This window comes from Plasmodium gallinaceum, assembly GCF_900005855.1.
Source record: "Plasmodium gallinaceum strain 8A genome assembly, contig: PGAL8A_v1_32, whole genome shotgun sequence".
NCBI classification, from domain to species: domain Eukaryota; phylum Apicomplexa; class Aconoidasida; order Haemosporida; family Plasmodiidae; genus Plasmodium; species Plasmodium gallinaceum.
This window is the reverse complement of record NW_021628338.1, coordinates 114,782-127,359: the sequence shown is the minus strand read 5'-3', so window position 1 is coordinate 127,359 and position 12,578 is coordinate 114,782. Positions and strand designations below refer to the sequence as shown.

The 12,578-nt window shown below is 21.0% G+C and overlaps 1 protein-coding gene across 1 annotated transcript, besides 3 other annotated features; it reads right to left on the bottom strand.

The window, feature by feature from the left end:
* Positions 1-23: part of a repeat region that runs on past the window's edge.
* A 205-nt stretch (positions 24-228) lies between these two features.
* Positions 229-803: a repeat region.
* Positions 804-5,929: 5,126 nt separating this feature from the next.
* Positions 5,930-6,347: a repeat region.
* A 1,181-nt stretch (positions 6,348-7,528) lies between these two features.
* On the bottom strand, positions 7,529-12,306 carry PGAL8A_00042100 (surface-associated interspersed protein (SURFIN); the record flags this gene model as incomplete). The annotated part of the gene is made up of 2 exons (XM_028674437.1): positions 7,529-10,141; positions 10,264-12,306. 2 exons carry the CDS (start codon positions 12,304-12,306, stop codon positions 7,529-7,531), a joined length of 4,656 nt encoding a protein of 1,551 aa, XP_028530789.1.
* Between the last annotated feature and the right edge of the window lie 272 nt (positions 12,307-12,578).

Here is a 12,578-nt window from a genome sequence, read left to right as displayed (position 1 = left end):
TCGTTAATATAAAATTTTATCTTTAAATTCAAAATAAAAATTCAATACAAAGAAACTATACTGTTGGTTAATAAAAGGCTTCATTAACATTTTTGGAGAATAAAAGGATTAGTTAAATGAAGTATACGAAGTTGGTCATGCATACACACACAAAAATAAAAAAAATTGATGATTTTTTTTGTTTGTACTTTTTAAAAAGAATGTACAAAGACTGTCAGGAAAAGAATATTTGATAAAAAAAATGTAAAAATAGTCAGAAAAAAAATTGATTAAAAAAAAATCAATTTCTTAAAATATAAAAAAAAAACAAAATAAAAAAAAAAAAAAAAAAAGAAAAGATTTTTTTTTGTTTTGAAGTGAGGAATGAAATGAAAGATTTTTATGATGAATTTTGTAAAAGAAAATTTTATACATATAACAATAAAATTTTCATGTAATTAATATTTATATAATTTATTTTGTTTTTGTTAATAATTATTTATGTTTGTTAATTCAACAGCAATATAAAATAATTGCTGAATATAACTCATAATAAATAAACTAGTAATTATAATTAATTAATAATTAATGTTAAATAAGTATTTAAATTTTTAATAAAAATAAGGATTTTTATTAAAGTAAATAAATACTTATTGAAATAAAAGAATGCTGAACGAAGTAGATTATAGTTAAAGATCACTTGTTCAAAGCAAATAAAAATATGTATAAATATACAAAAATCGTAGACACATTTCTACATGCTCTTTATTAATTGGTTTGTTCAATACTATAGTAAAGTCCCCGAACACCCAGTTAATAAATCAGTAGATGATTAAAATGATATTCCTAATTACATATTATAAGATGATAGACCTTTAAAAGAATATGAAAACTTTTATGTATTCCTTCTTAACAGAAAATAGATGATTTTAGTGAGGAGGTAAAAATAATATTCATAGAAATTTTGTAGAGAGAAATAACCTTCCTATTCATTATAAGAAGGTATGGTTATATATATGATTTATTAATTGTCCCTTCAATGACTTTACTAATATATTGGAAATACTAATTAATAAAGAGCATATAATGTTTCTCTTACAGCTTACATTTAATATAGATATATATCTTAATACAAATGTTTTTTTATTTTAAGCAAAGTTTGAATTCAATTTGCTTACAATATCTTAAAATATACTATATAATAATTTAATAAAAAAAGTAAAAATAAATCCTTTTGTTTTCTTTTTGAAACATTGAAATTCAATTTAATTTACTCAAAATTAATTCATTAGAGTTAACTAATTTACATAATAAAATCAAAATATATTTCACAATAAAAATATATTTTAAAAAACAAAAATATTTTACTAACAATAAATTTTTCTGTTAATCTACAACAAAGAAAAAAAATTAAAAATATCTTTATTTTATTTTTGAACATGTGAATATGTATGGATGACATTATTTTCTCCATAGATCTATTAACAATTATCCTAAAAAGGTTAATCTAATATTNTTTTGGTTATAAAAAGGACTATCTATGTGAAGAATACGTAGTTGGTTGTGCTAACTAAAAAAAAAAAAAGATATTTATTTTTTTTTAAATGATATATCCAGAGAGGAAAAGAGAAGATTGGTAAAATAAAAGTCGAGAGTAAGAATTAGTACCAATGAAAACGAGATTTTAAAAAGATAATAAAGTTTTAATAAAAGAGTTTAATTTGCATAATATTTATATTTTGAATTTGTGAGAGAAAATTTTATACATATGACAATGACTTTACTAATATATTGGAAATACTAATTAATAAAGAGCATATAATGTTTCTCTTACAGCTTACATTTAATATAGATATATATCTTAATACAAATGTTTTTTTATTTTAAGCAAAGTTTGAATTCAATTTGCTTACAATATCTTAAAATATACTATATAATAATTTAATAAAAAAAGTAAAAATAAATCCTTTTGTTTTCTTTTTGAAACATTGAAATTCAATTTAATTTACTCAAAATTAATTCATTAGAGTTAACTAATTTACATAATAAAATCAAAATATATTTCACAATAAAAATATATTTTAAAAAACAAAAATATTTTACTAACAATAAATTTTTCTGTTAATCTACAACAAAGAAAAAAAATTAAAAATATCTTTATTTTATTTTTGAACATGTGAATATGTATGGATGACATTATTTTCTCCATAGATCTATTAACAATTATCCTAAAAAGGTTAATCTAATATTTACCTACTTAAGGAATCATGCAGTATTATGATTTATTTGCATGATCCTTAAAGATTTGACTACAGTATTGAAAAAAAAAATTAATAGAGAGAATGTATAACATCTATTAATTGTTGTAAAAATTACATTGACATTACAAACTAGTAAAATATGTAACTTACAATTTTTATAATTTATTGATTTTAGGAGAATTTATTTTCTTTAATAAAAAGAACTTTATTTTTATTAAAAATATAAATCTTTGTTATTGGTTTTATGTAAAAATCTTTATTTTTTTAAACTGTAGAATATTTATTATTGTTTTATATACTTCCTTGAAGTTACTATATGTTATTCCAAGAATGTTATTATATTTTATTAACAATATAATGAACAAACAAATCAATATTAAGTAGACTATGCTCTACAAATTTTAATAGTTGTGAAAGTAGTTTTTCATCAGTAATATGTAATTTTTATATAAATAAATTAAATAACATGAAATATATAGCTTATATTTTATGGCCTATCTTCTAATTAAAATATAAGGCTAAATATATTTATTCCTATTACATCAGTTAATTTAAAAAACATTTAAATAAGTTAATTAAATATAACTTATTTAAGAATCTAAACATTAAACATAGATCATTGATTGTATGTGAAATAATTTTATTACTATAGTAACCTTCTATAAAAGTTATTTAAAAATTCTTTTAATAAATTCTAATTTTTTATTCAAATAATAATAAATTCATTCTAAAATACTTTTCCGTGAAAACAAATACTTAGCTATTATTTTTTTTTTTAACTATTTATGTGAAATATTTTTTAAAATGTCAAACATTTATATCTATCTATTTATTTTATTTATACTTATATTTAAAAAATTTTAATGATATCCTTTAATAACCTAAGAAAATGCAAATATGGAGCATTGATTTGTTAATAATGTGTTCAAGAACTTTTGTATAATATTGGTCAGTAAAAGATATAATTAAAATTTTACGAAATGAGAGATAATAAATTGAATGGAAAATAACATATTTGTTATTTAATCTTGCCATTTAATTAAGTTGATAACTCAAAAAAAAAAAATGTGAATTTTTGTTCTTTATGTTGTATATTACATTTGCTAATTATGATTATTTTATTTTAATATAAAAAACAAAATTATTTTTATTTATGTTGTTATGAATTTTTATTCATTTAGAAATTAAATTTAATTAATCACACTAATTTTTGGAACCACCAAAAGTTTAATTCAAAGTTTAAAAGAAGACAAGAATGATTTAATTTTTATTGACACTTAAATTTAGTGTATTTCTATAAAGTTGCTAATTACTTTGAATTTATTTATTTTAAAATATTATTTTGAATATAATTAATAGCTTTAATGCTAATTTAAGCTTTTAATAGAAATAAAAATAACTTTATATTAATTAATAAGCGCCATTAAAATAATAAATATTCTTTTATGTAAATTATATGTATAAATTTTACTTTATTATAATAGAAATATATATTTACAACAGGTAAAATTAGTAGAGACTACTGTACATATTCTTGATTCGTTCATTAAATATATCAGTATATTAATATTAGTGTAATATGTTGTATAAACTAAAGTATATGTCATTTATTAATCCGTTCAATAATTTCGACATATCATTGAATGAACATAATAATAAAGAGCATATATGGTGGTTCTTACTAGTTTTAACTTTTATAAAAATATATTTATATTATAATAAATTAAACTTTAGACATATAGTTTAAACAATACAATATTTACTGTTTTAGAGACATTTATTTAATACAAAGTTATTTTTATTAAAAGCTTAAATAATCATTATATCTATTAATTATATTCAGAATAATATTTTAAAATAAATAAATTTAAAGTTATAAACAATTTTTAAAAAATATATTAAATTTAAATATTAATTAAAACTAAATTTTTTTTGTTTCCTTTTAAGTTTTGAACTTTATTTTTGATGGTTTCTAAAATTGACTCGATTATAAAATTTAACCCATACACAATAAAATGTATTATTTAACAATATAAAAAAAAAAAAAAAAAATTAAAGAAAATATAAAGGAAAAAAAAATTATAGGATGTGAAAAATTTTTTTTTTTTCAGTTATCTATTTTTCTAAATATCAATTATAACGAATAACTTATTTCCTCATAATTTACTATTAAATCATAAAATGTTAATATCATCTATTAATCAGATAGATATTTTAACATATATATATTTTAGAATATTTTACATGCACACAAAACTCATATTTGCATTTTTATTCATCGTATTATGAATTCAAAAAGCTCAATAAAATTCTTTATTAGTCAAATGTCAAAGATTAAGATTCAATCATATATAATTTGGATTTAACATCTTTTTCGCAATAACTTCAACATAAATTACATTATAAATAAAAAAATTTTATATTTTCATTCAATTTTTTTTTTTCAGTTTTTATATTTCTCTCTCCGATTTTTTTTTTAAGAAGCATTATTTTATATGAACAATATTCTATTTTGTTTTCGTTTCTTTTTTTTTATTTAATACTAATATTTAACTTATAAATTCTTTATATAATTATAAAAATGAATTAAATATTTTTTCAATATTATCATTATTATGTAAATTCAAACTTAATTTAGATATATTTCATTTATAATAATAAATATATATATAATCATTTTTTTATTTTATTCTTTTATTTTTTCTTTATATATTGTTATTTGTTTATAAAAACACATTTGCATGTGATATTTTATTTTTATTCCATTTATTTTATCTAAACCTTCGTTTTTATAAAATATTAATATATTATTGTTAATTATCTATTAACATTGAAACTGTTATATATTTTATTATATATACTTTTAACATAATATTATATAATTGTAATTTTAATTATTATGCAAGCACTAATATTATGCTATTTTTATTTATATATCTTAGATAATTAAGAAAACATTTTATTATATATATTTTAAATTATTTTTTATTTTTTTTAAAAAAAATAAATTATTATTAGAAAAACCTTTGAATAAATATTACTATTATTTTATATTAAAATTACGATAAGAAAAAATTTTTTAATTTTTTGTTTATTTTATGTTTTATGTAATCTACTAAGTTGAGAATTTATTAGCTTTTAAGAGGTATTTATTTAATTTAATAAGAATTTCATTATACTTATTAAAAACATAAATCCTCATTGATTTATTTATACTTATATTTATTTTTATTCATAGTTTTAATAATGGTATTTAACACTTAAGTATACTGTGTTAAAATTAATACACACATTTAATAAATACAAATTAAAATTATATAAATACTACACACATGAAAATTTTACTATTATTTTTTCTTAAAATTTTATCTTTTAAAATTCAAAATACAAATTCCACACAAAAGACATTCTTTTGTAAAAAAAAAAAAATATTTCTGATATTTTTTTTTTTTTATCTAGTATTTGCCTGGTGGTTAATAAAAAGCTTCATTAACCTTTTTGGCTATAAAAGGACTAGCTATGTGGAGAATACATAGTTAGTTGTGCTAACTAAAAAAAAAAAAAAAAAAAAAAAAAAGATTTAAATTTTTTTTTTTTTGAAAGAAAGAAAAAAATCAGAGAGAGAGAGATTTTTTTTAAGAAGATAATGATATTTTTGTAAAGCGTTTAATTTGCATAATATTTATATTTTGAGTTTATGAGAGAAAATTTTATACATATGAAGATAAAATTTTCATGTAATTAATATGCATATAATTTATTTGCATTTTTAATAAGTATTTGTGTTTTGTTAATTCGATAGCAACATAAAATGATTGCTGAATATAACTCATAATAAAAAAAACTAATAATTATAATCAATTAATAGTTAATGTTAAATAAGTATTTAAATTTTTAATAAAATAAGGATTTATTTATTAAAGTAAATAAATACTTATTGAAGCAAAAGAATGCTGAACGAAGTAGTTTATGATTAAAGATCATTCGTTCAAAGCATATAAAATATACATAAGTATAAGAAAATCGTAGAGTCATCTCTACATGCTCTTTATCAATTGGTTTGTTCAGTACTCTAGCAAAGTCTCCGAACACCCAGTTAATAAATCACCTGGCTAACTATGTATTTTCCATATGAAGAGATATTTTTACTTTCAAAAAGGTTATTAATTCTTTTTATTAACCAAAAAGGAATTGTAAGTCTTTTTGAGAATAAAAAGAATTAGCTATATGGAAAATAAATAATTATCCGCATAAACTCTAGATAAAAAAAAAATAATAGTTGTCAATTTTCTTTGCTTTCTTTTTGCAATTTAAAATATATAAAAAGATATTATAATTTTTTTTAAAATGATTTATAGTTGAAGAACAGAAGAAAAATTTTTAAAAAAAAAATTTTAGCCAAATTTTGCCTAAATTTATATGAGAAAACGCTATATTTATGATAATAAAATTTTCACATTTTATAGTATTTATATAATTTAATTCGTATTTTGTTAATTGCTTATGTTTGTTAATTTGAAAGCAACGAATTTTAACTGATAAATATTATTCATAAAATTATAAATAAAATTTGTGTAATTAAAAACAATAGTTAATAGAGACTTATATTTTTAACAAAAATATAAGATTTTTATTGAAGTAAATAAATGCTCAAGAAAGTGTACTATGTAAACACATTTTATTGGTTCATAGAATTAAAACTACATTTAAATTTATTAAATTAATGAAAAGAACTTTACATGCTCTTTATTCATCTGTTTGTTCAATACTCTTGCAAAGCTATTCAATAGACAATTAATAAACACAGGGTCATTGAACGGGTAATTAGTGAATTATTATAACACATATCAATATAAACACAAATAAGGATGAAATCCTTTTTTTTTTTTTTTTTGTTTTTTTTAAAGTTTTTGAAATTAATTTTATATGTTTAAGAATTAATCTAACAAAAAAAATTTTTAAAAGACAAATACGAACGATTTCAATAAAAATTATCTGTAACTAAAAAATGTGTTTCTTTGTAAATTAAATTATTTTTCCATTATTCTTTTTTTTTTTTTAATTGAAATTTTCTTTAAAAAAATATAATTAATAAGAACATCTATATAAAAAGAAAAAAAACTAAATTGTTTTTTAGAACTATGAAATATGTGTGATAAGCTCTCTATCCTTGCATGGATACAACAAGATATTACATTATAGAGGATTAATAATATATTAATCCATATGCATAAAAAGAGCACTAATCTATTAAACAAAAACATGTAGAGCATGTATCATACTAGGATTTATAATATGGTAATATCCCAATTATCTTTTGGAATATTTTCTTCATTTTCTTCTTCTATTTGATCATTTTTGTATTTATTTTTCATAGATTTTTTTAATTTTTGTTTATTCCATTTTCTTAAAAACTTTCTCTGTTTTTCTAACCATTGTCTCTCAGATAATTGTCTTTCATATATAAAGTTTTCAGTTACTACTTTTGAATCACCTAATATTTTTGATTCTTCCATATCATTTATATATCCTGCTTTATACCAATTTAATTTCAATTCTTGAAACCATTCCTGTCGTTTCCAGGATTCCCATTGTTCTTTCTTTCTCTCTATCATATCATTTATAATTCCTTCTTTTTCTTCATCATTTATTTCTTTTTTGGTAATTTCATGTTCATTTAACTCTTTATAGCCATTTTTTCCTTCTATATATGTTTTGAGAAATTCTTTTTTCATATATTCTATTTCTTCTTTCTTGCACTGATCCAATATCATCATATATATTTCAATCCACAATTTAGATATCAAATTTACCCTCTCTATCTTTCCACTAACGTCATCTTTTATATCAACTGTTTTTGGATCTCTTTCCATGTTATCTATATTATTTTTTTTTTCTTTTGTTTGTTTATCTTTTCTTTCATACATATCTTCTTCCTCATTATACTCGTCTAACAGCCTATTAAACAATGATTCCTTCTCATATTGCGTAAATAATCTTCTTTGTTTCTTTATCCATTGACTCCATATTTCATTTTTCTTCTCTAATCCAATATTTTTCTCTATACTATATGTTCCTTGAATGGATTTTTTTTTATCAGTTGTTCCTATATGTATATTTTCTTCTTTTTTCCATTCCTCTATTAAACTATTAAACCATTCCTCTGTCCTCCATTTTTCTATCAACTTCTTATGTCTTTCTATCAATTTCCTAGAAAACATTTTTTGTCTTTCTAATGCAATAATAGTACTTTCTTTTATATTCATTGTACTATTTTTTCTTACTATATTTCCATATAATCTTTCGTCACCTTTCCATTCTTCTAAACAAATTTTCAAAAATTTTTCTCTGTTCAATTCCCACTCCTTTTGTTTACAATCTTCCATTATAATCATTTGTATTTCTATCATAGTTTTCCACTTTGGCTTTTTTTTTAATGTAAAAAAATTTTTCTTATTTTTTATTTGTACCTCTTCGTCTTTCATTTTTTTTTCTTCTACATTTCGTCCTTCTTTACTCGTATTTGTTTTTTCTTTATATTCTTCAAGTTCATCTTTTATTTCTTTTATTTTCACTTTGTTTTCATCTTCATTTACATTTTCTTCTATCAAATTTATAAGCCATTTTTCCATGCTTTCATTTTCTATCCATTTCTTATTAATTTCTTCCCAATATTTCTTCCATATAATTTTTTGCTCATATATTATAAAATTTTTAATTCTTTCTTCATTATCTTCTGGTAAGTTTTTTTTACTTAACTCTTCCATATATTTTTTTTCTTTTTTATTCCAATCTATTTTCAATTCAATAAACCAATTTTCTCTTTTTAATTTTTCTAATTCTTCTTTTTTATTTTCTAATATAATATTTTCTCTTATTTCATTTTCTACTTCCAGCAATTCTTCTGTATTTATCGTTGTTTTCAATTCTTCTATGCACGTTTTAAGAAATTCATTTTTTATCATCATTCTTTCCTCTCTTTTACATTCCTTTAATACCATCATATGTATATCAATCCATAATTTCAATTTTAAATTGTTTTTCTTTGAATCTTTATCTGATTTTTCTTCTCTTTCTATTTTAATATTTCCTTCTTCACTATCTTCTCCTTCTATATTTTCTTTTATTTCTTCTTCTATTTTGTATATTTCTAATAATTCATTAAACCATTTTTGGTCATAAGAATCATGCAACCACGCTGTATGCTTTTTTACCCAATTCCTCCATATTACTTTTTGTTTTTCCAAAGAAGGATTATTTAAATCATTTTCTGTACTTTTTATTATCCTTTCTTCTTTTATTATTTCCGAATAGTTAACTTCCTCTTCTTTCCATTCTCTCTTCAAATTTTCAAACCATTTTTCCTTTTTCCATTTTTCTAATATCTTTCTATGTTCTTTTTTATACTGTTTCCACAGAAGTTTTGTATTTTCTAACATAATAGTAACATTATCCTTTTTCTCATTTTCTATTGTTATATCTAAATACATACCTTCATTTTTTAATTCTTCCAGACATATATCAAAAAATACTTTCCTGTTCTTTTTCCATTCCTCCTTTTTACATTCGTCTATTACTATCGTATATATTTCTATCATAATCTTCCACTTTAATTTTTCTCTTATTATCGCAATATCACTTTTTGTTTTTATATTAATTTCGTTTTCTCCTGATTTTTCTGTAAGTGCGTTATTTATCTCATTTTCAAATATAATACTGCATAATGAATTATTTGTTCTGTTACGTACATTATTGAGTTGAATATTACTTTCTAGTAATTCATATGGAATCTCTGAAGGCATCATTATAAAATTCATTGAATTTTCTTTTTGATTTTTCCTTTTTGTATGCTTTTTCCTTTTCTTTGATCCTTTACCAGGTAAAAATCTAGTACGTCTATGCTATTACATAAATAGAAAATTTTAAGTATATGATATATAAATTTTTAATGATAATAAGATAATAAATAAGAAAAAAATTAAAAGGAATGCAGTAATACATATTTATAATAATTTCATCTTACCTTATAAAGAATAACGAAAAGGAAAATAATTAATAAAAGTGATGCACCCAATGAAAGGGCAATCAACACAGGGATATTTGATGTACATATGGGAGTGTTAGGATTATCAGTTGTTACATTTGTAGTAGTATTATGGGTAGGTATCGGAGTAGTAGTTAGAATGTTATTAGATGTTACATTTGTAGTAGCATTTTGGACAGGTAGTTGAGTAGTAGTTAGAGTGTTATTAGATGAAATATTTTGTATATTATCATTAGAGTGGTTTCCATTTACATAATAATTTGTATATGTAAGAGAAGTATTCACAGATGAATTAAATGCAGATTTATTAGTAATTAAAGGGGAATTGTATATCATAGTACTTGAAATAGTCTTAGTTGTATCTGTAGATACAGCTAATGTAAATCCAGTTGTATATGTGGATTTATCTACATGAGAAGATATATTTTTTGTTTGTAGTGTAGTTTCAGATGTTAGAATAGTACTAGGTATAGTTAATTTAGTCGTAGATATACTTGAATTTGTAGGCGTAAGTGTAAATAAATCTGTAGATGTATTTGTATTTGCGTTCGAAGTTATAGATAAATTTGTAGATATATTCGCAGTCCTGATAGTAGATGTAGGTGTGGATGTATTTCCAGATGATGCAGTAGTTTCAAACATAGTTTCTAGTTGAGTTTCATTTACGTTTGCAGATGTAGGAGAAATTGACGGTATATTTAAAGTGGTGTTAGAAGATGATGATGTGGAATTAGTTATAGGTGCTTGAATAGTTATAGGCATATTTTTTTGATTGGCAATAGATGATAAAGTAATGTTAGGTGCAGATGTTGGAGTAGTTGGAGACAATTCTATTTGTGAATTTCCAGATATATCTGCATTTGTAGATCTAGATGTATGAGAGATTGAAGATTCACTTGAATCGCTAACAGTTGGCAATTTGACATTATTTCCAGATGTTAAAATAATATCACTTGTAACTGGTTTTTCTGTAGGATTCATTGCCTTTACAGGTAAAGCTTTAGGTGAATTTTCATCTGAATGTGTAGACATAGTAGTTGATGCTACCTTTGCTGTAGAACTTGGTGTTGGAGTAGTAGGAGACACATCTCTTTGTGAGATTACAGGTTCAATTGCTTTTAGAGCTGCAGGTTTAGGTAAATTTGGATCTGAATGTATAGACGCAATAGTTGATGTTAACTTTTGTGTAGATCCTGGTGTTTGAGTAGTAGATTCAACTGAAGTATTTGATGTAATTTCAATTGTAGTTGTGGAGTTTATTGTAGTGGTAGATAAATTAGTTGTAGTATTTGGTTTTATTGTAATAGTTTCGATTGAATCATGATCAGATGCATTACCAAATGAACTATCAGGAGTTAAAAGATGGGATTGATTACAGTTTTCTGATATTTTAGAATCACAAGAATAGTTTTCTTTCTTATTGATTCTTGAACATTCTGAACTAGTAACAAACGTATTCATATTATTAAGTGTACAGTTTTCAGAAATTTCTAAATTTTCATCAAATGTCATTTGTTCATTAATCCATTTTTTACTTTCAAAAAATTTTTTTTTCTCATCTAACCAATTATTGTATTTTGTACATTTCTCTTCTGTTATATTTTCATTTAATTCTTGTAAATGTTCCTCTTTATCCTCACAAAAATCTTCGATAACTTTTTTTTTATCTCTTATATCTTTCTTATTCTTATTCTCTATTCTTTTACATGAATCATTGATTGATGTTTTTAATTTTTCATCTACATACTTCTGATTTTGTGCCCAAAGATTATTAATATTTCCCACTAAACGGTATTCGTTTTTTAAATTCATGAATGCTTCCCTCCTATCATCTACCCAATAATTGAAATATCTACAGAGTCTCTTTCTCATTTTTGGAGACTTTTCCCTTTTAATTTGGAGAATTTTGGAGTTAACAGTACTTTGGAAATTTTGCTTCCAATTTCTGTGATGATATCGTCCTAATGCACCAGATGTTAGGTCTCTACGTTTTCTTCTAATTGGTTCTTTTTCTATATCCATTATATATTTAATTGTAATTATCTTGGCAAGTTCTATTATTTTTTTTTAATAAATAATTTTAAAAAACTATAACATATATATTTATATTGTCATTAAATGAATATTTCATATTAGAATTACATAAATATTAAAATTAAGACAACATAAAGGTCATATTAATAAAAAATGTATAATTATTTATTTTCACTATTACATTGAATTCCATATATTATTGTATATTAATTAAATTAATTAAATTTTTAATCCAATTTTAGTTTTTATAAGATTTCATG